General features: G+C 42.1%; 1 protein-coding gene and 1 long non-coding RNA gene across 31 annotated transcripts in view; one reads left to right on the top strand and one right to left on the bottom strand.

Annotated features, from left to right (window-relative positions):
- The window catches only part of LOC126293757 (lysine-specific demethylase 4C-like), a 332,566-nt gene that overhangs the window by 177,632 nt on the left and 126,975 nt on the right, over positions 1–27,959 (top strand). For all 30 annotated transcript variants that reach the window (XM_049987134.1, XM_049987126.1, XM_049987129.1 and 27 more), the window contains one exon: positions 26,334–26,461. In XM_049987134.1, coding sequence (XP_049843091.1) covers positions 26,334–26,461 — 128 coding nt within the window. The remainder of the gene's footprint in view (positions 1–26,333; positions 26,462–27,959) is intronic.
- On the bottom strand, positions 4,508–9,362 carry LOC126293761 (uncharacterized). The gene is made up of 3 exons (XR_007552358.1): positions 9,227–9,362; positions 5,603–5,718; positions 4,508–4,780 (listed from the first exon to the last, which is right to left on the bottom strand). It is a non-coding gene; the product is annotated as an uncharacterized LOC126293761 (long non-coding RNA).

The following is a 27,959-nucleotide window of genomic DNA, read 5'->3' as shown; positions in this document are numbered from 1 at the left end:
CGAGAATGTGAACTGACAACCTAAATATGCTGCTGAGCTCAAAGCCACATCACTTAGATGAAACCGAAAACCTTATAGATTTGGTCAGTGCGAAATGTAACTCTCTGGCTAAAGTCCTACTTGTTCAATGTTCACAACATATCACATCCATTATTAAATACATCATGTCAGTGCAGTAAACTGTCTGAAGAATAATTGTCTATTGCAGGTGTCTTCACCTAAGACATCCAAATGGAGCCATCTACAATGCTAAATAATAAGTCACTGTAAAAGCTTTCACTGAAAACAGTACTCCAATCCATTGCACAGGAACATAGTTGAAGTAGAAGCTGTAGACTAATCTCCAGTACTGGCAATACAGGGTGTCCCACTCAGACCTGGGGCATTTCAAAGACCCAGACATTGTAGAGCATCTGAAAGAATTATCATCAATACACATCTACATGTGAACCATTTGTAACATGAATATAGTCTCCATTCAATTTCTTGTCACATTCTTTATAACATTTTCTCTGTTATTGTTGCAATTGTATTAGTTATACAATGTCGCAATGTAGGAGTATCGTCCACTTTGGTCACATACGCGCGGTCCTCCATGAATCCCCACACAAACAAATCATATGGCGTAGTATCGGGTGAACGTGGTGGCCAGGCAATGGGTCCTCTGCATCTGATCCAACGATTGGGAAATTTCCTGTCCAGGAACTTGTGAACAGCCGTGGACCAGTGCAGTGGAGCTCCATCTTGTTGAAAAATGATGTTGAGTTTTAAGTGTTGTATCTGAAGGCACACAAACAGCTCTAACATGCCCATATACACTCATCCAGTCACTGTTTGTTCGCAACAAAGAACGGTCCAACAATCCTGTTGTGCATTAGTCCACACCAGACGTTTAGCTTAGGGCTGCCACAAACATGTTCAATGACAACGTGCAGATTTTGTGAACCCCAAATCCGAACATTATATTTTCTAGGAAGCTGGCATCCATATCAATACGCTGCAGCATATCTGCAGCAAATTGTTTCCGGCGTGGTTTGTTGTTCAGCATCAGATGTTGCAGTACTTGCACTTTGTAAGCACACTTACTAAGACTCTGGTGAACTATATGATGCAATGTTGATTGAGGTACATCAAATTGCCCAGATGCTCGACGAATTGACTTATGTGGGCTTCACTTCCTGTTGCCAGAAACTTCCTATACCATTCCTTAATTGTTTTCACATCAGGTGGATCACATTTATGTAACCCATGATAATTTCTTTGCACAATAAACAGGGATTTTGTTTCTGCAAACCACACTACTGCTTGTGCGCACTGCTGTGTAGTCGCCATTTTCACCTCAAGTCACCATGCTGCACTCTGGTGAAGGATATTTGGCAGCTCTGATGTGGGAATATAAATTCTTTGAGAAGCTCTACAATGTGGTGCATTTTTCATTGTCGTATCTACTGTTTTTCTCTCCGTGGGTCCTTGAAATCAGAGAGGTTCGTGTGGGACACCCTGTACAATAATACATAGCATTTGTATTTGCATCTTGTATACCAATAAGTACAGGTAGATATTCCACTGTACTTATACCAAAGATATGCCAGTTCTTGTACATCCACTGGCAGGCAAGGCCTTTACAGGTGTACCACAGGTGCACAAGACGGAGTACTGCATGATGTGGCAGAATAAGTCTCCTCACTGGCTGAAGGGATAAATAGGCACTCAGAATAGCAAAGCATCTTAGATCACAGTCACTTCCGCAGTACACTATATACAGTGCAAGTTCTACCTGACAGCTATTAAATTGCAAAATTTAGTTCATTTGTAGACTCATCACAAAGAGCAAATTGTAAATGTCTGATCAGCTGATTGCCAAATTGACTAGTTGGTAGCATACAGTACTGCAAAATTTGCAATAACATAGTTCGGTATTGTCCAATAATCAGAATATCTCAGCAAGTTGTTTGTGGTGCTCATCACCATGGCACTTACAAACTACTAAACATAAACAGAATAAAAAAGCACATGTACGTAAATATTAAATTAATATTTACACATGCCTGAAGAAAACCAATTGAATCAAGTACATGTGTACAATAATATCTGCATATAAATGCAGAAGAAGGAGAAAAAGCCAATGGAATCTGATACATGTGTACAAATACATTTATCAGACATCATAAACCATAGAAACCCTAAATTGTTAACCTAAACAACTGTACATATCTGCTGGCATTGTATGTTGAATCATAAGCAAATATTTTTCATAGTAAAACACAAGGTTTGTATAAATAGTAGTGCGTTTGATATACCACAGAATTGAATTATGAATATGTGTAAAAGTGTTCAGACTTAAATCTATAGCAGAAAAAAATAGTGTAACATAGCAGGTAAAGTTTTAAAGAGGTCACACGGTAGCAAGAAAGGAAAAATTGCATGTCAGCAAAAGTCAAATATTTTGTGTCAATTATCTAAGTCTTTGAAGTTTGACATTTCTGTGTATGAGATCTCAGATAAGCATTACTACAAATGCATTATCCATGGACCCACATATTAATCAAAATTTCATCATACTTTCAAATACATGTTTGCTAGACACTTTAACAACTTTTTCATCATGTTTTACACGTAAACCTCTATCTCTTCAGTTGTTAACCATAAAGCTCTGTTTCATCACCTAATGTTCATAAACCTCTGTCATTCTACCAACAAGCTTGCATTTCATCTGCCTAGAAAAACTCATCTTCAACTACTTCACAAGAATATAACGCACTCATTTCTTTTCTCTCTTAAATTCTTTTTCCTATACCAAAAAATATACTGCAGTATCTGCCACTTCATATACCTTTATGCTTTATAATCCTGTCATACAAAGGTATACCTTTGTCTCTCACTTAAGGCCAAGAGTTATGTTGCTGTTCTGTGATAAACCTTAAAATTAATGCTTGATCTAGTACATGGGGTACTGACATTCTGCCATTCATTCATACCAAGAAAAGAAAACAAATTCTACTCGAAGCCAAATTCTAAAGTAAATAAAACAGAGAAAACTGCGAAGTACTGTATGTCAAACTCATACAAATATGCATTGCCACTATATAAAAAAACAAAATATCCAGAGAACTTGGTTAACAAATAAACATATTCATAGTGTTTACAATACACAAATTGCAAGGAAAAAAATCTGGAAAAGCAAGAAAATTAGGTCTTTATTATTGTCCTTTCAAAACTGTACATATTTTCATATAAAACTAACTTTTATTTCTGTACTGTGTGCTCTATGATACTAGTTATTGTCATTATGCTGTATTTTCTTTTCTTCCTTTTTTTATTCGGTAAAATTCGGTTATAGAAAACCGTCTTAAAATCTGCAGGCTGTGACGTTAATACCATGAGCCACATAATACTAAAAAGTCACTGCTGGATCATTTAGGACAATATTTGCAGAGTAAAGTCAATTGTCTTAAACAAAATCCAAAAAAGCATAATTTTGTACCAAAATAAATTGTTCAGAAAACAAAACTGTCAGCAAATTCCTCAAGTCAGACACGCAGATAAATACTGCTGTATAAAAACCAAATGCTATTCACATCTGTATATGAAAGAACCATAGGTGTAAATCTGTACCCAAATGTAAGACGTACTCTCTCTGACAAACCAAAGAGTTCATCAAACATTCACATACTGGTTCCTATTCTCGCATTAGACTAAAGTAATGTCACAGTTGAATGTAAGAGAGAAGCAGTGTGCCACTTCTCCTTACTTCATTAAACTAAGTGCAAATATAATCACAAGAACGTCCATCAAAATCTTCAAGCACAACAGGCTGCTGCTGCTGACTGACACACACACACACACACACACACACACACACACACACACACACACACACACACACACAAAATAATAAAGTATACTTTATAAAAATCAACACTTCACCTCATCTCACTCAATACATCAGTTTCTCTGTTCTGTTCACACAGAAGTAGACAATGTGAAGGAAGACTATCACTGGCAATATCATAGATGTTCATTCGCTGTATATGCTTTAGCCATACTCTACAAAACTAACTGTTCCACAGGGTTTCATCATTTTACACTATATTCCACACTTAATATATTTTCTTTATAGGTCACAAAGGTGTATGTATGATGTTTCACTTCGCAGTGCAGTGTAATCAGACAAGTGTAATATATCATGACAAATACACAAAAACTATCGAGAAAATGCTCTACATGTGATGCAGATCTCTTGATATTTTAATATTGTGTGAAGTTTCTACATCTATTGTTATTTTTTCACATGGGATTTGTTTGATTGAATATGGTCTTTTGTACAAAAGCAACAAGTCTGCTCATTGACTTACCTTTGCTGGAGATATGATGTACTCTAATAGTACCTTCTGTCCTACTTCAAAGTCTCTTATTTTAGATTTAGCACTGGTCAACTGACTTTCTGCTACATTATAGCTATTTAAGTAACATCTATGTGTCAATTTTTTCACATGAGGAAACTGTACCGAGTCTCTTATGTTATCAATTGGTTCCTTGTTTGTTTTTCTAATTTTGTTTATGACAGTACAATCCACAAATCTTATTAATCTCTCCATAATCCTCTTAGATGGAACAGTGAGGCAAATAGAAAGATATAAACACTGGTTGTATTCCGTGAGCCTTTAATGTGTTTAACCAACTTTTAGAATGGAATTTTATTTATTTATTAATTATCCATCTGTAGACAATAAATATACGTATGTTGTCCAAAAGTGCATGTCGATTTGTGGGAAACAATCTGTGCAAAAGGAACATACAAAATTTTACATTAAGTAGTAGAAAGAATAATACAAACAAAAAAGGTACAAAGAGTAATACTTGGTCATACAAGAAACAGTAATACAACTTTTTATACATGTGTACTAACAGTCAGTCTGTTTGCATTAAAGCTTTACTTTTGTCTTCCCTAAACAGGAAGCCCTTATATTCTCTACAATAATTCGGTACAGATTCTACCACACAACAGCTGTCCTTCAGATTTAAAAAAGTAACAAACTTTAGGGGATGAAAAACAGTGTTTTCAGTTTTGCCTTAATATAAACATTATCATAATTATTTATTGGCCTAAATAGTCATTTATTGGGTAAAAACATTGTTCAAGTAAAAAATTTCTACTGTAAATCTGTTTTCAACTTCTAACTTTCTGATGTTAGCTGGCAGTATGTTGTACAGCATATAAAACATTTGTATACAGGGTGTCCTATTTATCTTGACCACCCTAAAACTGTTGGTCCTGATGAAAATAATTAAAAAATTTTTCAAGCAATTGTTCTTTAGCCCTTTACGGGTACATTAATCAGCATGATAGCCTTCATCGTTTTTACAAAGATATGACCAGCAGTATGACTTTTTTTAAATGGCTTCCTCTGTTTTTTATTCAGTAATTCATTTCCTCTCCTAAAGACCTATTCAAAAATGTATAAAAGTGACCATTCACTGAAACACAACATTATTAATTACATTGACTTTGAGCCTGGGATCACAAACTCTTCCACTTGCTGGAATTGTCAGAAAAAAATGAAAACCAAGTAAAAACCGAGCACAGCATTGACTGACTCACCTGTTCCATTGCCCAGGAGAAGAATATTCGAAGGTCTCAAAGAGGTGACCCTAGACACTGATACACTGGTGCACTCGTTGAATGAAAAAATCATTTACTGCTTACAGTGTTGGCTGCTGAAAAATACGAGAAAGCACGATAAGTTCCTGCATGTCCTCTGCAGATGTTGGAATATCGTGATAGACAACATCTTTAATGGATACCTGAAGAAAAAATTTCGAAGGATTTAAATAAGGAGACCTAAGGCCAAGTAACTGTTCTTCCTCGACCAATCCATCTGACAGGACACCTTCAGTTCAGAACATGACGTGCACGCAAGGCATTATGTGCTGGACATCCATTGTGTTGATACCACATAAGCATTCTGGTTCTTAGCGGGCAGTTCACCCAGAAGACGAGGAAGAATACATCTGAGGAAGTTGGTATATGTGCTGTGCTGTTTCGACTACCACTGATGAAATAAGGGCCAACAATGGTAGTACCAAGCATCCCACACCAAATGTTAACTCTCCACTGATGCTGATGTTCCACCTGTAAGCTATTGTGGGTTATTTCTGGACAAGTAATGTATGTTCCTTGTATTTACCTGTCCTTTGTTTGAGAAGAAATATTCATCAGTAAATAGATCATTGGAGAAGAACTTGGGTTGGCAAGGATTTGCTGCTGTGCCCATTGACAGAACGGTACACGGTTCTGGAAATCATTCGATGCAATTCTTGATTTATGTGTACATGGTAAGGATGGAAGTGGTGACATGTAAGAATGTGATGTAGACTGGTTTTAAGAATGCCAATCTCGTGTTCAAGCTCTGCCATGTGCTCACATGTGGATTCATAGCAATGGATGCCAGAACAGCAAATTTTGGCAGCTTCGTCTGTGCGAGTGCTATGGCGATAGCATTGTTGTGGGTTGAAACTTCCCGTTTACTGAAGCGTCGCAACAAGACGAGAAAACGTCCATCGGGAAGGTGGGTTCCTGTCAGGATATGGCACCGTACAGTTCCACTGCCTGCGTAGCATTTTACCTGCCTTTAACAACAACAATGAAAGAATGCAGTTAGTAGGAAGGACAGTCTTTACTGTATGCCTACTCGACACAACAGCATTTAAAAGGACTAAACTACTGTACTGAAATGTACCCGTACATAAGAAAACAATATTGCAATTACTGTTCTGCTAACTTACATTCCCCATAGATGAGCAGCATTTCTACCTTCTCTTCATTGGTATACATTCTATTCACACAACTCTTCAACTGACAATGGTTGGCGGAATGACACTTGTGCATTCTACTTATGTTTACATTTGTCCTCTGTAAACCTCAGCACATGGATGTGCTGCATTACCCTGAGTACCTGCACTACGTGCCGGGAGCGTCAACGTCAATGTTGTGTTACGTAATAAATAACATTGTGTTTCAGTGAATGAGACTGAAAAAAGCCAAATGCATCCCCAGCAATTTTGTTGATATCTATAGCCTTGTCACCCAATAACAGATTAAGATTTACATTTTGACAGGTTATCTCAAACTGCGTAAAATTTGTTTCATTTGCATTTAATGTCAACCGGTTGGCATTGAATCAAGTGTGGACATTCTTTATCACTTTATCAGTAGTAGTTTACAGCATTTCCTTTCGGCTCCCGAGGTGTGAAAGTCATTTATGTAGACGAGGAACAATAAGGGACCTAGATTACTGCCTTGTGGCACTTCTATTTCCACTTTTTTGTGTCTGATACTACATTTACTTTGCAGTTGGAGTAATCTGACAGCCATCCTACAATCTGCGTTTTGTTTTGTAGGTGTGATGCAAACCACTTTTTCCCTGTCCCATGAATACCTAATGCTTCCAGTCTATCTAAAAGAAAGACTTCATTGACAGTGTCAAATGCTTTGGAGCGATCTAAATTTATTATTCCTACTATACTGTGGTCTTTTTCTAGATTTTTGAAATGCTGGAAGGAGAGATATTGCCCGATAGTTTGTACCTTATCCTTGTCGCCGTTCTCGAATAATGCCTTCAACTCCTTTACTAAATGATAAGTTGGCAATCTATGCCAAGGGCCTTGCGATTTGTGCAACTGTCAAGTGTTATGACATAAAGAGGCGACTCATCTACTCCTGCTGACATTTTAGCTTTCAAGCTTTTTATTACTTTTAACTTCTCAGTTACCTGAGATGACATTAATGTGACCTACTTGCTTTAATAAAATCTTTGTGAAAGCGTGTGACACAGTCCTTACTGTGGCTTTGTGTAAAGGTCTTAAGTTACAAAAGGTCTTAAGTTACAAAAGGTCTTAAGTTACAAAAGGTCTTAAGTTACAAAAGGTCTTAAGTTACAAAAGGTCTTAAGTTACAAAAGGTCTTAAGTTACAAAAGGTCTTAAGTTACAAAAGGTCTTAAGTTACAAAAGGTCTTAAGTTACAAAAGGTCTTAAGTTACAAAAGGTCTTAAGTTACAAAAGGTCTTAAGTTACAAAAGGTCTTAAGTTACAAAAGGGGATATTGTTGAATGACATTAACTTTTTCCACGGTCATAGCGTCACTTTTTTGATCAAGCACGTTCGTTGGAGTTTTGCTAAGCTTTGCGTTTCCCGCTCTGTCCATTGTTGAGGTTAAAACCTGCCAGATAGTACTGTAGTTTCAAAAAAGGTGTAAGAAATCAATTGTTACTACACCTAATCGGAAGATGAAACTTAATTTCAACAATGAGTTGGCTTTTTAATATGAAACAAGCCGAAAATACATTAATCTAAGAAAGCTCAAATCTACCTTAACCAACAAAAGTAACCTTTCCTACGTAACACACACACGTATTATACAAACACGATACACACACAGTAAATCAGAAGCTGTAAAGGAATTACACAAATTGTTAAAAACACTGTCGTAACTACTGGCTATTGCATAATAAATAAAGAAAACCAAATGAGCGTAAACTATGCAGACTATCGCCAAGTGTGAGTAGGCTTTATTTGTGTTGCGTGAAAAACTGACCTCACTCATAAGCAAATGAGTAGGTAAAGCAATAAATTTAACTTGGTCAGTGCGAACAGTTTGAAAAAAAAAAAATCTGTCTTTAAAAAAATAGCAAACTTATGTCTACTTGTAAAAAAAAATGTGACCTGAAACGCAACGAAAATTTCTGCACTATCATATAGCTCCTGTAGAATAAAATAAACAGACAGAACCCATGTTGTGCGGAGAGCGCATGGGTCGGGAGGGGTTGTGCGGAGAGCGGATGGGTCGGGAGGGGTAGACAATCCTGCAAAATCAAGTACGGGCAGCAGCAGTAACACAATAAACCGCAACAGCTAAAAAAAAGACTGTAAAAAACTAACTACAAATGGTCCAAGGGCAACTGAGTTCATAATCTTGACACTGAATGTTAATGAAACGCGACTCAACCGTTAAGTTCTGGAATTTTAGTCAGGACGGACATTATCAAAGAAAACAGTTACAGACTCAAAAATGAAAATTCAATTAATCTAATATCTTCCATGGTACAGTAAATTAACTCAGAAGATTAATCAAAATAATAAAAATCAAAACCTCGACTGCGACGAGAATGAACCAGATCAACAATACAAGTCTACAAAAATAAACTCTTTATCTTCGCAAATAATACCTTGTTCTTCATTTCGAAACCGTTTAGTGTCCGTGTACTATTAAACCATTATCCTGAGTCGTCGTTCTTCCTGGAGCTAATCTGCAACTCACCTAGTTTCAACAGTTCGGTCACCCATTACACTGTACACACTCAACTAACGCTACCTGTTGCGCATACTGCAGCTTTCCACTGCAGAGTGTCAAAGATTCTACGACTCCACAGTGCTGCCATCGCAGACAACTGTTTTTCTGACCACAAGTCTTCAAATATATCATTTTCCCTTACAAATATTAACACATCCACTAACGTCATCAAAAATTGCCTTCTTGCAACATCACGTGCAATTCGGAAGTTTCTCACATGTCTTAGTGCTTTGATGTCTTAGCTCCTGCACTACGTGTGGTACCGCGGTATAATTTTGTATATGCATTTAGCGGCGTAAGTGGATGCAGTTTGTGAAATTAATTGTGAATAGCGTTAGTAACACGTTCCTCATCATAACGGCTACCGTACCGTGCGATTGATCAATGGAACACGCAACCAACTGACTAGTAGCACGAAGTAACAAACTTAAAAGTCATGCATGATGCGACAGTATTTCACGCATCTCATTGTTCGTGACATATTATCCCTGGTGATTACTCCCACAGTGATTGTTGGCAGACAAATACCAAGTTTGGTTCAAATTGGGCCACTGGGTTTGGAGGAGTTGAGGAAGATATGTACACGTATACATGCATATACCGGTACTTACATTTTTATAATATTCATGGGTAATGATTTGCATTCAACCACTTCAAAAATCTCGTTGAAATCATTCTGAACGAACTGTAACATCATCTGATTAAATATTGAAAGAAATGACGTTTCTGCCAAGTTGTAATGGCTTTCCTCAGGGCAAAGACCTATCTAGCTGAGTAGCGACTGTCAGCATATTACTTTCCAAATGAAAACGGCGTCACTAGACCACTGGCAATACATTTATTTCTTGTCATTGGACATAAACTAAAATTTGTTATGTTAGGAGACAGGGAGGGGATATGTGATCATCTGTCTGTGGGTCACATGGCTCTCCAACAATCGGTTGCTCACTACGAATCAGAAACTTCCCTCTGTTAGTTCCGGAGAAACGACACTTGTTTTGCATACGTTGTTTGGTCGTTAGCGACAGTATCCAGTAAAACCCATGCCCTGCTACCGTGTGTGGTCCGTCGAACTGTGATAGCAAGCAGACACGACGTCAGAAGTAAGTACCCGTCTTCACTGTTGATGTTGTGGGGCTGCTCCAAGATTTCGATTGTCTCTCTTTTTGTGCGTGTGCACATCCGCAGTTGTCTAGCAAGTATTATTGTCTCTAGAAACTCGATAGCCTGCCCCAATTGCGACGGTGCTCCGCTAGTGCCGACATGTGCTGATCCGACCGAACGTGGCACTCACTTTCTGTTGTGCTTTTGCTAACGGGTCTTCCACTTTACCCAGTGTAATCAGTGCTGCTGTCACATTACCTCCTGTACACCTGTGGCATTAAGGAATGTAACTGCATCATTGGTGGACCCTACCAGATCCTGAATTCTGTCGCGACTCTCCAAAACTGGTCAGCTGTCTACCACGAAGCACCTATTCTCCTCAATTGCTGATTTCTTTGGCGTAAGGTACGTGTATTGTTGGAAGCTGTTTTCTTACTTCGTTCTCTCCTCCTACTGAACTAAGCACTCCGTCTTCAGGCCACGAGTGGCTGCTGGAACCAACCGACCTCCGTGTCATCCTCAGAGGAGGATGCGGATAGGAGGGGCGTGGGGTCAGCACACCGTTCTCCCGTTCGTTATGATGGTATTCGTGGCTGGTATTCAGTCGAGTAGCTCCTCAATTGGCATCACGAGTGCGCCCTGAAAAATGGCAACAGCGTATGGCGGCCTGGGTGGTCACCCATCCAAGTGCCGACCACGCCCGATAGCGCTTAATTTCGGTGATCTCACGGGAATCGGTGTATCCACTGCGGCGAGGCCGTTGCCTACTTAACTAAGGAGCTCCTCTTATTATTTTATTGTTATACCCATTGCCTCAGAAGGTGTTACCCAGCTCTTCCGATACTTATCCAATATTGTTTTTGTCTCTGATAGGATGGGTTCAAGCAGTCATTGTGTGTAGGATAGTACACCTCTGAGCTGGATTATTATGGAATTTAGCATGCAGTTACCCGTTCGTGGTTCCCTGTTAGACGTGTCTCAGATGGCCATTGGAAGGTGTGTGGCCTCCACATCCAGGAATGGAATTGCATCATTACTTTTTGTTTTAACATTTCTTATGCAGGCTGTTAATATTCTGACGAAATTTATGAAACTCTGCTTTTTCATGTTAAATGACGAGTGCGTTGTCGACATTTTACACCCGACATCGTAGACAGAATTGCACAAAGCTCCAGGCAGTTTGCTCAAATTATAGCGTAAATGTGTCCTCTGACACTGGACAGAGGAAGTTACCCATCACCATTCCATCTATTTACTCACAATATTTGTCATGTCAGGTTCAATAGGATTTTGGTAAACATACATACATCCAATCACAGATACAGGCGGTTTTCATTCCTGAATAATGCTGATAATCTCTTATGTTGGTACATTGGTAAAGCTGACCAATATATCAGTTTGTTGTACATGCTGCTCCTGTGTAAGTTGAGCTAACTAAGTAGAATTCTTGACATACGATTCTGTATGTCCAACGAGGGGACATAGTTTCCTAACCTGACACTTCACCACACTGTAGGTATGTGAGTCAATCCTGTTAATTGTCGTCCCAAGGGGACAGCTTTCGTTATAGATCTTAGGTACTCCATAAATTCTCTGCTGATGAAACCACCTAAAGTAACATCTCTAGGGAAGGCCATCACAACCGTAGCGGAGCTTAGAGGTATGAAGACATAACAATTCTCGAGGCAGATAAAGGAAGTGTGATGGTTGCAGTGGATACTGTGCAATATGAACAAAAAATTACCTACTGTCAAGCGATCTCATCTACATGGAACTTAAGAGTGATCTGATGGGGAAGATTAGTAAGAAGGCGTGAGCTCTAATCTGAGACACCAGAATCAATCAAGGCACTGTGAAGAGGCTCATGAAAGTCCCACAGACATCAAGAATTTGTCGCGTACGTAAAATCCTTAAGAAAAGCGGCCCCCAGGCCTGCCCGTAGTAGGACTCACTCACCTGCAGTCTGGATGGAAATCAAAATATCCATTCAGGAATCGGAACTGTGTGTGAAGGATTCAACTTGTTTTATCGAACTTACAGTGAGTCAGCATGTGAGAGACGTCTACAGACGTTAAAGTAGCCTCTGGCGTGCCACATGAGTGTGTTATGGGACCATTGGTTTTCACAATATACACTACTGGCCATTAATATTGCTACACCAAGAAAAAATGCAGATGATAAACGGGTATTCATTGCACAAATATATTATAATAGAACTGACATGTGATTACATTTTCACACAATTTGGGTGCATAGATCCTGAGAAATCAGTACCCAGAACATCACCTCTGGTCGTAATAGTGGCCTTGATACACATGGGCATTGAGTCAAACAGAACTTGGATGGCGTGTTCAGGTACAGCTGCCCATGAAGCTTCAACACGATAACACAGTTCGTCAAGAGTAGTGACTGGCGTATTGTGACGAGCCAGTTGCTCGGCCACCATTGACCAGACGTTTTCAATTGGTGAGAGATCTGTGAAATGTGCAGGCCAGTGCAGCAGTCGAACATTTTCTGTATCCAGAAAGGCCAGTACAGGACCTGCTACATGCAGTCGTGCATTATCCTGCTGAAATGTAGGGTTTCGCAGCGATCGAATGAAGGGTAGAGCCACACGATAGGTTACAATCTGACCTTTATCAAAGTTGGAAACGTGATGCTATGCATTTCTCCTCCTTACATGAGACATCACAACAACGATTCACCAGGCAACGCCGGTCTACTGCTGTTTGTGTATGAGAAATCGGTTGGAAATTTTCCTCATGTCAGCACGTTGTAGGTGACGCCAGTGCCGCCAACCTTGTGTGAATTCTCTGAAAAGATAATCAGTTGCATATCACACCATCTTCTTCCTACCGGTTAAATTTCACGTCTGTAGCATGTCATCGTCGTGGTTTAGCAATATTAATGGCCAGTAGTGTATATAAATGACCTAGTATATAGTGTCAGAAGTTCCTTGCGGCTTTTTGTGGATGATACTGTAATATATAGAGAAGTTGCAGCATTAGAAAATTGCAGCAAAATGCAGGAAGATCTGCAGCGGATAGGTTACTTGGTGCAGGGAGTGGCAACTGACCCTTAACACAGACAAATGTAATGTATTGCAAATACACAGAAAGAAGGATTCTTTAGAGTATGATTATATGATAGCAGAACAAACACTGGTAGCAGTTACTTCTGTAAAATATCTGGGAGTATGCATATGGAACAATTTGAAGTGAAATGATAATATAAAATTAATTGTTGGTAAGGCAGGTGCCAGGTTGAGATTCATTGGGAGAGCCCTTAGAAAATGTAGTCCATCAACAAAGGAGGTGGGTTACAAAACACTCGTTCGACCTGTACTTGAGTATTGCTCATCAGTGTGGGATCTGTACCAGGTCGGGTTGACAGAGGAGATAGAGAAGATCCAAAGAAGAGCGGTGCGTTTCATCACAGGGTTATTTGGTAAGAGTGATAGTGTTGCAGAGATGTTTAGCAAACTCAAGTGGCAGACTCTGCAAGAGAGGCGCTCTGCATCGCGGTGTAGCTTGCTGTCCAGGTTTCGAGAGGGTGCGTTTCTGGATGAGGTATCAAATATATTGTTTCCCCTACTTATACCTCCCGAGGAGATCACGAATGTAAAATTAGGGAGATTAGAGCGTGCACAGAGGCTTTCCGGCAGTCGTCCTTCCCGTGAACCATACGCGACTGGAACAGGAAAGGGAGGTAATGACAGTGGCACGTAAAGTGCCCTTCGCCACACACCGTTGGGTGGCTTGCGGAGTATAAATGAAGATATAGAAACTGGTATATTGATCAGCTTTGACATAAAGTCTCTCTTCGCCAACATACCAGCAGAAGAGATGATCGGCATCATTCAGATACTAATACCACTTGATATCCGTGATCTGGTGTGATTTTGTTTATTGACAGCCTATTTCATTTAAATAATATGAGAATATGGGCAGAGTGGCAGTAAGATCCTCCACCCTCTCCGATAGCTGCGGACGTCTTTACGCGAGCACTTGAACAAACTACATTAAGCTACCCACAATTCCTTCCACACTGTCAGCTGCAATATGTTAACAACACATTCATCATTTGGCTGCACAGAGAAGCAGAGCTGCAGAAGTTCCATCAGCATACAAACAGCTGGTATAAGAACATCCAGTTCATGCTAAAACAAGAAAGTAACAATGTGACTCTGACCCTTCATGTGGAACTCTGTTGCACTCCCAACAGAATACTGGGGCACGAGGTCTATTGCTAATCCACCCACAACATACGAGTCCTACACACTGAATCACAATGTTGTCCAACTCAGCTGCAATCGGCGCTGACTTCGGTCGCGCAGCTTGAGGCTGTTGCCAATGGGCACCACAGTGGGGAGCCGGACTTGGGTATCACGGGGATGTCAACCTTGTCCCGTCTGTCCCCAGATCGGTCTGCCGTTGTGGTTGCCCCGGTTGCTGCCCGCAGTGGGGCTGAGCCCTCACCTGTGGTTGATTGGGAGGTCGTTCCAAGGCGTGGCAGGCAGCGAAAGGCGTCCCCGGAGGCTGATCAGAAAGCCTCTCCCGTGTGTCTGACAAACCGGTTTCAGGCACTGTCTCTGGCTGAGCCAGATGCAGCCGCCTGCCCTGTTTCAGAGGATCATTCTCAGCCTTCAAGGTCCGGGCAATCGCAGAGGGTAGGCTTACTGGTAGTTGGGAGCTCCAATGTTAGGCGCGTAATGGAGCCCCTTAGGGATACGGCGGCTAAGGAGGGGAAGAAATCCAGTGTGCACTCCGTGTGCATTCCGGGAGGAGTCATTCCTGATGTGGAAAGGGTCCTTACGGATGCCATGAAGAGCACAGGGTGCAGCCAGCTGCAGGTGGTGGCACATGTCGGCACTAATGACGTGTGTCGCTTTGGATCTGAGGAAATTCTCTCTGGATTCCAGCGGCTATCTGATTTGGTGAAGGCTGCTGGTCTTGCTTACGAGATGAAGGCAGAGCTCACCATCTGCAGCATCGTTGACAGAACCGACTGCGGACCTTTGGTGCAGAGCCGAGTGGAGGGTCTGAATCAGAGACTCAGACGGTTTTGCGACCGTATTGGCTGCAGTTTCCTTGACTTGCGCCATAGTTGGTGGGGTTTCGGTTTCCGCTGAATAGGTCAGGAGTTCACTACACTCAGCTGGCGGCTACACGGGTAGCGGAGGTTGTGTGGCGTGGACTGGGCGGTTTTTTAGGTTAGAAGGCCTCGGGAAAGTGTGGGATGGGCTGCAATGTCAAAGGGTGCTTGGCAATTACAGGACGTGCTTGGATCAAGGAACAGTCGGAATTATAGTTGTAAATTGTTGTAGTTGCGCTGGAAAAGTCCCTGAGCTTCAAGTGCTAATAGAAAGCACAGAAGCTGATATCGTTATAGGTACAGAAAGCTGGCTAAAGCCTGAAATAAGTTCTGCAGAAATTTTTACGAAGTCTCAGACGGTGTTCAGGAAAGATAGATTAGGCAGAATTGGTGGTGGAGTGTTTGTGTCTGTCAGTAGTGGTTTATCTTGTAGTGGAGTCGAAGTAGATACTCTGTGCGAATTGGTATGGGTGGAGGTTATACTTAACAGCCGAATTAAGTTAATAATTGGCTCCTTCTACCGACCCCCAGACTCCGATGATACAGTTGCGGAACAGTTCAGAGAAAGTTTTAGTCTCGTAACAAATAAATACCCCATTCATACGGTTATAGTTGGTGGGGACTTCAACCTACCCTCGGTATGTTGGCAAAAATACTTGTTCAAAACCGGTGGTAGGCAGAAAACGTCTTTCGAGATTGTCCTAAATGCTTTCTCCGAAAATTATTTCGAGCAGTTAGTCCACAAACCCACGCGAATTGTAAATTGGTTGCGAAAACACACTTGACCTCTTAGCTACAAACAATCCAGAGCTGATAGAGAGCATCATGACTGATACAGGGATTAGTGATCACAAGGTCATTGTAGCTAGGCTCAATACCATTTCTTCCAAATCCATCAGAAACAAACGCAAAATAATTTTATTTAAAAAAGCGGATAAAGTGTCACTAGAAGCCTTCCTAAAAGACAACTTCCATTCCTTCCGAACTGACTATGCGAATGTAGACGAGATGTGGCTCAAATTCAAAGATATAGTAGCAACAGCAATTGAGATATTCATACCTCATAAATTGGTAAGAGATGGAACGGATCCCCCGTGGTACACAAAAAAGGTCCGAACGCTGTTGCAGAGGCGAATTGGGATGGAAGTCATTACAGCATAGACGTTTTTCGTCGCGGCGAGACCTTTTTACGAAATTTCAGTCACCAACTTTCTCTTCCGAATGCGAAAATATTTTGTTGAGCCCAACCTACAATGGTAGGAATGATCATCAAAATAAAATAAGAGAAATCAGAGCTCGAACAGAAAGGTTTAGGTGTTCGTTTTTCCCGCTCGCTGTTCGGGAGTGGAATAGTACAGAGATAGTATGATTGTGGTTCGATGAACCCTCTGCCAAGCACTTAAATGTGAATTGCAGAGTAGTCATGTAGAAGTGTTCCATCCTACACACACTGACTGCCTGAGCCCAGTTCATCAGTGATTAAAAGACTGTTGAATAAAAATTGAAAGAGTTGCATTACAATTTCTGAGCCAGTGAATATCAGGCTAAAACAATAAGAAAAACTGTTAAGTATAGTAGGAACTCAGATACAGATAATGAAATAAAATAACAATTCCCAGTGGTCCACTGAGGGTGTCAGCATTTGAGTAGGCTAGATGCTCTGCTGAAGAGGCATTGAGTCAGTTTTCCAAAGTGGCCACAGAATTCAGGATCTGTTACAGTCCATTACGGACTAGTAGTGGACATAGTAAAAGCCCTCAGTGCCACAGGTGTCTACAAGATACAGTGTGAATGCAGTGCTGTCTATCTGGAGAAATGTAAAGGCCCATTAGTATTCATACACTGTAATGAGAGCCGTGCATGTGCCTACTCCCACAACCAGGCCCACTTTACCTTCACCCACCTCGACACTCTCGTTTAAGCCCATCTCTCCTCATCCCACTTCCTTCCCACCTACAACCTCCTGGCGCGTCATCAGTATCGTCTCCTCTACCTCAACATTCGCTCCCCCCTGCCAACAAATACATCTTCATACATACCCTATCCCAGCACCAGGTTGACTCCTTCATCCTTAATGAAACCTTCCACCAATTCCACCATGTTGTCTGCACCTCCCCCTATCTCCTTCACTGCACTTACAATCCCCTTCCCCTTGCCCAAGGTGGGGTTGCTATAGGCCACCTCAAGCATCTCTCTGTCTGGCCACAACCCCTCCTCAATGATCCAACTGAACACCTTCTCCTCAGGATATTTTTTCCCTCCCTCACCATCACCTTTGTCACTATATGTATCTGCCCCGCAGCTCCTCTCCCCTTGGACTTCATTTCCCATGTTGACAGTACCTTCTCCACCTATGTGATCTCAGCTGATCTCAACATCCACAGTGTGACCCTGCCACCCTTCGGCAGTGGCATCAGTTGATTGCCATCCTCCATGGTGACCTTGTTTGTCTCCCACAGCACTCCCGTGCTGAAAATAACCCCCGATGTTATCCTCACTTTCCCCAACCTCCTTGGTCGCATCGCTGGTGACGTCCTCCATCTCGCCGGCAGTGACCATCCCCCTGTCCTTCTCACCATCTCCCAACCCTGTAGCCATCCGCCCAGCTGCCCCTCTAAAGTCTGTCCATGACTACTGCCGTGCCGACTGGGATGCCTATCGGGAATCCATTGCCTTACAGGTCGAAAGCCACCCCATCACCTTTCACCATCCTGCTGACATCACCAATGCCTCTTCCTTCCTTCAGAAGACCATCACTGATGGTGTGCAGGCTCATGTCCCTACCAAACTCATCCACCCTCACCACCCTACGCTTCCTCCACACACCGTCCTTCTTCTGTGTGGATCCTGCAGCCTCTACCTCTCCTTCCTCCGCACCCGTGACCGGGATACACTCACCCAACACTGGCAATTACAGCGACACATCCGGAACCTTCTTACAGCAAAGAAACGCTGGGACTGGCGCCAGACATGCACACGCCTCAACTACACCTCCCTGTCAACTCCTCCAAGTACTGGTCAGCCTTCCATCGCGTTACTGGTAGCCATCCCACCCTGCATTACCCTATCCTCCATGACGATCGACCCTTTCCTGACAACCTCAGTAAGGCTAACCATTTTGCTTCCCACCTCTTCGAGGTATTCTCCATTCCTGACGACTCCCTCTTCCCCACCATCCTTGACCACACTGATACCTCTGTCCCACCGCTTGCCCCTAGCTTCCAGTATTTGGATCGGTTACCCCCCTCAGACATCAACACTCCCATCACCGCACACGACATCACACTTGGCCTCCGCTCCAAACGCAACACCGCCCCTGGTCATGATGGCGTTGCCTACCATCACCTCAAAGAATACCCCCATCCTTCCTGGCTGTACTTGCTACCCTGTACAATGTCCTCCTCTCCACTGGATTTTACCTCGACCTGTGGAAGACTTCCTGTGTCTTGCTGTTCCTTAAACCTAACAGACCCCTCTCTGATACCTCTTCCTATTGTCCCATCTGCCTCACCTCCATTTTCAGTAAGATCTTCGAGACCATCCTCTCTCACCGTATTCACCACTACCTTAACCAGCACAACCTTCTTCCCCTTACCCAATGGGGCTTCGAGCCTTCCATCTCTGCCGATGACCAGCTCCTTAACCTTACCAATCTTCTTTCCTTCCAACTTAACTCCCGTCGCTCCACTATCTTTGTTTCCCTTGATCTCCAGAATGCCTATGACCGTTTCTGGCATCCCCTCTTCCAACTCCAGACCTATGCTCTCCCCATCAACTTCGCCTGTCTCGTTGCTTCCTTTCTTTCCCATCATCTATCCATCGACTATCAGAAATTCCAACTCTCGTACTTTCTATCCCTCTGCCGGCGTGCCCAAAGACTCCGTCCTTTCCCCACTCCTCTATCTCCTGTACACTGCTGATATGCCCAAACCTCCCCCACCTGTTCATCTCCTCCAGTTTTCTGATGACACCGCCCTCCTACCCCTTTATCCTACTCTTCAACAGTCACAACATACCCTCAAAACCCACCTTGACCAATTCACTGCTTTGTACAACCAGTGGTTCCTCCGAATCAACCCCACCAAGACCCAGGTAATCATCATAGGCCGCATCACCCATTCCTTCCGTCTCCATGATTTCCATCTCACCATGTACGGCCATCCTATCCACCTCACTCCTAAACTCATATACTATGGCCTCACCTTCAACGAGCCACCTCACCTGGAATCCCCATCTCCTTACCATTCAACACAAAGCTCACAACAGATTCTGCCTCCTGAAACTCCTGTCTGGCCAGACATGGGGTCTACATCCTACGACCATCCACACCTACAAATCCTTGATCGAGCCCATCCTGTGTTATGCAAGCGTTGTTTGGATTTCCGCCTCTTGCAGGTTCTATAAATCCCTCCAAATCCTCGAACGCCATGCACTCCGCCTCGCCTTACGCATCCGCCTTCCGTCCCCCACGCACATCTTCTATAACCTCATTCCCTTCCCCCACCTTCTCCTTTTCCTTGAATACATCCGCACACTATATAAGGCGCCACATTGATACCCCTCACCCCCTGGTGTCTCCCTTCCTCTCCATCCCCAGCCCATTGCCGTGCCTTGACCTTTGTGTCCCAACCCCTCTCCATCTCCACACCCTCTGCCTCCTATCCCAACGCAACTTCCACCACCTACCCCTCCCCGATGATGAGCTTTGCCCTGATTTCCACCCTTCCTACCAACTCTAACCTCATCTTCCTCCTGCCTCCTCCTCAGGGCTCCCTCTCCTCCTCCTCCCTTCTCCTGAGTGGCTTTCCCCTCCTACTCCCCACCCTCTCTTGTGCTCCCCTTCAGTGTCTCTGCACTCCCTCCTGTCTTGTCTTCCATCTTCATCTCCTGCTCCACCAGTCTCCTGCCTCTTCATGTACCCGCTGATGCCCCTACTCTTTTCATCCTGTTCCCTCCCCTGCTGCACCTTGCTCTCCCCTCCTTTTCCATCCTCTCCGGCCTCTCCCTCGGCAAATCCCACCTGGCAGTTTTATTCTTCATCGTGTGTGCTCCAAGTGGGTATAAAGTGTGTTGTTCTGGAGTGTTTTTAATACTGTGGCCGACTTTTAACCTGTGCATGTGCCTTCAGTGTTGTCTTTGTGTTTTAAGATTTGCCAACTGTGTTTTTTAACTTTATTTCGCCTTTTTTAGTTGTCCCCCCATGAACATCTCCATGTCAGTGTATTTTTACCTCCATTATCTCCCTTTACTCTGTTTTATGTCCCCCTTTCTTATTGCCTTATATGTAACATTTTATTCTTGTATTAGTTGTCATGTCACTCGGCTGAAGAGCAGCGGACTGTGCCGCTGACAGCCTCCCCCCCCCCCCCCCCTGCCAATATGGGGCAGGGGAAAGAAACAAAAAAAAAAAAAAAAGTGTGATTCGGACAGCACAGTAAATCGGCACTAACAGAACATCACCACAGGTACGGGCAGACTATTGAGTTTCGAGAAGCATGAATACTGGCAAGACAGCCGTACACACAAAATAACAACAGAAGCAGTCAAAAATGTGAAGCAGCCCGACAAATCAACATAGAAGTTTCCTACAGTCTATTAACACCCTGGTTTGCCAGCTATCCCAGTACCCCGAGCTGCATGTGACCACATGGCTGTGATCTTGTCAGACACTAACACGACCAGCTAAACAAGTGGGGAGATCTACAGGAACCAACTGCTGTTTGTATGTCTCCAGGGTAAATCAAACTTTGTGCCGCTAAATGTCAGAACTTAGTAATGAGTATGAGGATGCAATTTGGTGACATACATATGATTGTTACGCGCAGAAGGAATATCCCACTCGAAAGCTGCTTGTCTCATAAGAGATAGTGAGTTGTTTCTCAGGCAGAAAACTAGTCTCCGAGTGACGCTAAAGAAGGTAGGGTTTTGATGGAAAATATTTTCTGGAAGACGAGGTCCTGCTCGAGCATAGGATATCATTGCCTTCTTTGATAGAAGTATGTTAGTGCAAATCGCACAAAGTTATTTGGTTGGATGAAACGTTCGTAAATGCTGATCATTCCAGACCAACCACGAGTACTGATGACACTGCACGAGAAACGTTGCCAGCTGTTGACTCATTCTTTTACATGATGGAACAGTCAATGGGTTTGTCCCAAATGCTTTGTTATCGTTCACATTGAAGAAATCTGGGTACTTCTCAGCAGAAATGAAGGCCAAGGAAATTGAAGAGCAGTTCAGACACTCATTGTTTCCATACATAGAATATAACTCCACCATATCAGACTGTGCTTCATATTATTCTGTTCAGTTAAACAAATTCCCCACATGCAGAAGCAGGAGGAGGGACTTAGTGGATGAGCTAAGAGAGGAACAGAACAGATTCATTTGATACGGAAATGAAAAAGGCAGACATGCTGGAAATCGTGAAAGAGTATAAATCGTTTAATGTCACTTGGGACATTGATGAAATTGCAGAAGAAAATGGCCAAAAGCTTTGCACTTTTCACCATATCATTGCCACTTCAATGCAGTAGAAGTCTAGTGAAATAATATATTGCAGACAGAAACAAAAGTTTCAGTTTAAAAGAGATAGAAATTTTAGTGCTTGAAATACTGGGCAGTATTATTCCTACAACATGGAACAGTATTGTCACACATAATTTGGGACTATTTAGAAGAGATTAGGAGGCAATAGCAGCAGTAGTGAAGATAGTGATTTGACATAGGAGATGTGGCTAATGATGACACTCCCATTGAGGACTGTCAGACAATGAGAAATCCAGAATGGAATAAAAACAATGATATGTTAAGTCAAACAATGGAAAATCCGTGATAGAATAATGACAATATTATGAAAAGGATAGATTGCTACTCACCATACAGTTGGGACGTTGAATTTGCGGACAGGCCTCGGCAGCCAGATTCAGTGATCGTGTGTCTGTGAGTTGTTGGGACATTGAATTTGCGGACAGGCCTCGGCAGCCAGATTCAGTGATCCTGTGTCTGTGAGTTGTGTTTGTGTGAATGTGTGTGTGTGTATATGTTGTCTTATTCAGAAGAAGGCCTTTTTTTGTTTAGCAGTCTTTTTGTTGTGCCTGTCTGTGACTCAGCATCTCCTCTTTATGATGAGTATCAATCTATCCTTTACATATTATTGCCATTGAAGATTGTGGTTTTCTATGCCCTTCCATGAGATGCAGGTAATCCCCCTATACATCAAAATGTGTAATTGTTCCTTTATCTCAACATATATTTCCAAACCTTAAATTCTTCTTAATTGTAAAAAAAAAGTTTGTTTCAGTCCCCCAAGGATATTAGCAGTTTTTTCACACTGACATTTACAGACGGGTGACTGACTTGACGTAACAACACACACCCACTTAGCAGCATTAGCATCACAGCCATCGGTTGTGAGACCCCCCTCCCCCCTCCTTTTTTTTTATTATAAATAGTCTTTGGCCTGAGGAATGCTTTTGCAACTCATCCAAAATGTCAGTTTATTTTATTATTTTAAGTATTTTTTAAGATGGTGCAGCATGTCATCCGAAAAGATTTTAATAAGATAGACACAGAGTGTGGGAGCCTACGTATTTATATTGCTTTAGTGGTTCTTATGCATTTCTATCATCTGGTTTGAGATACAATCCTCTCATCACAGGTTGTTTACACTCAGTCTGTGGTATTATTAAATAAAATGAAAACACGCATTCTTTATTAAAATTTATAATACTGACTGTTTTTAGCAGTAATTGGATTTATAAGAAGTTTACTCACCAAGTAGCAGTAGGAGAACACACATAAAAAAGGTACTTTGTGTGCAAGCTTTTGGAGCCAGTGGCTCCGTCTTCTGGCAGAAGAGGTGAAGGGGAAGGAAAAGGACTGATGATGAGGTTAAGTAGAAGAGTTAGAGTTTTGGAAAGTCACCCAGAACCCTGGGTCAGGGGAGACATACCAGATGCCATGAGAAGGAAATTACACTCAACAAGATTTGAAAAGCTGAGAGCTTAAAGGTGGGAAACAGGGTAATATGCAAAAGTAGAAATAACTGCTAAAACATGAGTTCATAAGAGTGAAAAGCTAAGGGCATTGTATGTGAGAGGTCTAGCAAAAGGGGTAGATTTAGGGAAAGTCACCCTGCACTGTGAGTCAGGGGAGGCTTACCGTGTGGGATGAGACGTACAGTCTTTTTCCTTCACCCTCCCCCTTCAACCCTTCTGCCCGAAGAAAGCCACTGGCTCTGAAAGCTTGCCAGTCACAACAGTCTTTCATGTGTGTGTTCTGCCGCCAGTTGGTGAGTAAATTTTTTATCTGTGCAGTGAAATAAGTTTATATCTTAAGAGTTTTAATAATTGTAGAAGAACCACAATGCCTCATCCATGCCTTTTGATATTACTGACTCTTTGAGTAAGAGGCAGCAGTTGTTATAGTTTGTTAGTAATAATTATATGCATTCAAACACTTTAATGGTACATTATATAATTCAACGACACATTTCAAGAGACACTGTTCTCATCATGAGGTTGCTATCACTCTTCAGTGTATGATGTACTATTAAAGTGGGTGGATGCAGATAATTATTACTGATAAAGTATAACAATCACTGAATCACAACCATGAAATACACAGTAATTTCCCATATTGCTAGCTCTGATCTCCAGAACTAGTGGACCGTATGTTATTGATCTGATTGCTAGCCACATAATTTTAATAAATTGTATACATGCAGTATAGTGATTTATTAAAGTGTGCCCAATATGACTATCACTTACTGAAGGGCTATATTTACAGAAATGACTTCTGATGATAGATTTGTCAACCTTCTTATGCTGTAATCACCTCCTTCTTCATGATACCAACTACATTTTAACTTACATATTACTGAAAAGAAAGAGAAAAAATAACTTTACATGCACAACATTTGAAAAACTTTCTTCACTCTTGACTTTACATGTAGGTAAAGAACTATAATCTCACACAACTAGAAAACAAAATTAACACACCAGAGAAATATTAATAATTGTCTCAGCAGAAAAGTGGAAGTTGAAAATGAAATCCTATAGAGCTAGAAACCCCCCCCCCCCCCTCCCGCCCCGTTTATTTCCCCTGCTTATTTGCTGCTGTAATTGCACTCAAGCATCCTACTGAATAATTCAACGTCACTCAAATTGTTCTTAATGATTAAAATACCTCCATTCTGTTGCAATTAATTTGATTTTCTGTTTACCTTTAGCATACAAAGTAAAAGTGGACCCACCCGGATAGCCGTACTCATCAAAGTGCCGCATCCGGGATGGGGAGATGTGCCAGACCCGGATCGAAACCGCCCAGTGGATTAACTATGAGGGTCAGTGTGCCGACAGCCTGGATGTGGTTTTTAGGCAGTTTCACACATCCTACTAGGTGAATAACAGGCTGGTATCAAAGTCCCACCTCGTTTACATGATTTGCAAATATTTATAGGATTTTTGCCCACTCTCACATGGGTAACACTATACACAGACATTTGGGGTACACATGTAGACATTTCCCATGTGGGGTGGAGAGTGGGTTAACAGTGTGGAAGGACATCTGGCCACCCCTTAAACTAACCATGCCAAATCCATGAATAACAATGCTGATTCTGTGCTGATGCGAGACAAAATCACAAGAAGAAGAAGATGATGATACAAAGTGAAAGTGGCCATGACAAGGTGTAAAAGCAAAACTGTAATAGAATCCACCCTGTTATCAGAATGAAATTTTCTCTCTGCAGCAGAGTGTGCACTGATATGAAACTTCCTGGCAGATTAAAATTGTGTGCCAGACCGAGACTCAAACTCAGGACCTTTGCCTTTCGCAGGCAAGTGCTCTACCAACAGATCTACCCAAGCATGACTCACGCCCTGCCCTCACAGCTTTACTTCTGCCAGTACCTCGTCTCCTACCTTCCAAACTTTACAGAAGCTCTCCTGTGAACCTTGCAGAACTAGCACTCCTGAAAGATAGGATATTGCGGAGACATGGCCTAGCCACAGCCTGGGGGATGTTTCCAGAATGAGATCTTCACTCTGCAGTGGAGTGTGCGCTGATATGAAACTTCGTGCCAGGTAAAAACTGTGTGCCAGACTGAGACTCGAACTCGGGACCTTTGCCTTTTGAGGCAAGTGCTCTATTAACTGAGCTATCCAAGCAAGACTCATGCCCCGCACTCACGGCTTTACTTCTGCCAGTACCTCGCCTCCTACCTTCCAAACTTTACAGAAGCTCTCCTGTGAACCTTGCAGAACTATCACTCCTGAAAGAAAGGATATTGTGGAGACATGGCTTAGCCACAGCCTGGGGGATGTTTCCAGAATGAGATTTTCGCTCTGCAGTGGAGTGTGCATTGATATGAAACTTCCTGGCAGGAGAGCTTCTGTAAAGTTTGGAAGGTAGCAGACAAGGTACTAGCAGAAGTAAAGTTGGGAGGGCGGGGTGTGAGTCGTGCTTGGGTAGCTCAGTTGGTAGGGCACTTGCCCGCGAAAGGCAAAGGTCCCGAGGTCGAGCCTCGGTCTTGCACACAGTTTTAATCTGCCAGGAAGATCCACCCTGTTTTACTGGACCATCCATGTTATATTAGTTTTTCTTCTGCAGACACTTATACATACGTGCACTTGCATTTTGAGTGCTTTAGTCACCCATTCCCTTATTACTACTCCCAACCCTTCCTCCTCTAGAACCAATCTGTCCCATTTACACAATCCAGTAACAATTTCTTGGAGGTGACAGTATATTGTAAGTCATATTTTCTGATTTATCTGCAGGTCCTGGCTTCATGAAGGAGATGCAGCACTCGGCACCGGCAGATATGGCCCTGGAGCGTGCTTTCAATGCATACTGGAGCGAACAGTACCCACACTGTTCCCTGTGCACTGTTTTGCTGCACACAAAGGTATGAAACACAAGCACACTGGCATTCTACCTTACAGTAGCCTCCTATTATACATACTATACAAATGGGGAATGGAGAACTGTAAGTGATCATCAACAGCAGTGTTCCCACGAGAGAAGTTCTATTCTATTCTAGAATTCCTTTACATCCTAGCAGACTGAGAGCTACAATGAAGGTAATCAAACTCCAGTATTGAGATGAAATGTTGTTATGGCGAACTCAGAGGAAGCCCTCCAAACAATTATGAATGTACTCAATGAGGTACACATGAGCATGCGCTTAGTTGTCAATATCAGGCAAACAAAAATTTTGCATCAACCTTTACAAAGTACCAACGTTAGAGATCATTGGTGAAATTCTTCCAGATGTCAAGCACTTTCCTTGTGGCACAAGTCACCTCTCGACTAATGCAAATATTGATACCGGAATTCGGTATAGTATAAGATGTGGTAGTGCGGCTTTATGCTGTTTGCGGGACAACTGCGACCTCAGCACTTGGTAGCTCTCTGTCAACCAGAACGTCACTATACCAACTCTTACTTGTGAATGCGGAGCCTGGATCACCTTGTAAGGCATCTGAAGATCCTCAGAAAATATTGTTAGTGATGCTTCGGGTGAATGCTGGAACTGATGTGGCAAAATTGGCATACCTGTAATATACCTTATTCAAGTGGTTGGCTGGCAATATTGAAATGCACTCTTTGAAATGATAACTGTTTATTACAAGAACCAAAATATATGCAACTTCTGAGAGTTAATGTCCACACAACTATGCTGTCTCCATTCACCATGCTTGTTGGACTATTTATGACTGTTCACAGTACTTCAAGCAACAGTGGCAGACTAAGATCTGACAAGTGAAACTGAAGGTAAGAGCTAGAAAACATTATGACTAACAACTCACAGCAACATGTGATTCTGTTGGACAGAATGTGCCCTCATTGTAGTAGAAAATGTACCTGTGGAATTGGTCTCCTCAGCAATTCACGAACTCCTAATGGGCAATGGTTCTAGTGAAAGACAAAGAAAAATAGTCATTAACAAGTGAGTGTGTACAATTATGATCATGCTGATGGTAGGAATCCTACACAGTTTTAGTTTGTCTGTGACCTGTAGTCTTGACGGATTCCAGTAATGAATGAATTTCAGTTAACCTGATTGAGTCGACTGAGTGATTTGAATTGCAGTTGGGGTTTGTAGACATCTGTTGAAGCAACTGGGTCAAGTGAAACTACATTTATAATTTATTGTCAACAAATTTGATTTTAAAGGAATATAGATACCCACACATACAATAAGGGGAAATTTCTCCTGGATCCATCCCAGTGAATTTAATTTTGATAGGAATATGCACAACATTCTCTTCTAATTTGCTCACTGTAGCACTGTTTCTTCTTCATAATGTCTTTCATTCTAATAAGGAATTCTGGAATACAAAGTTGAGATGTTGAGTGATCAGTAGACATATGAGCTGCATCAAAAATTATATGAATCTGTG

This window comes from Schistocerca gregaria, chromosome 10, assembly GCF_023897955.1.
Source record: "Schistocerca gregaria isolate iqSchGreg1 chromosome 10, iqSchGreg1.2, whole genome shotgun sequence".
Lineage (NCBI taxonomy): Eukaryota > Metazoa > Arthropoda > Insecta > Orthoptera > Acrididae > Schistocerca > Schistocerca gregaria.
This window is presented reverse-complemented; position numbering and strand designations above follow the sequence as displayed.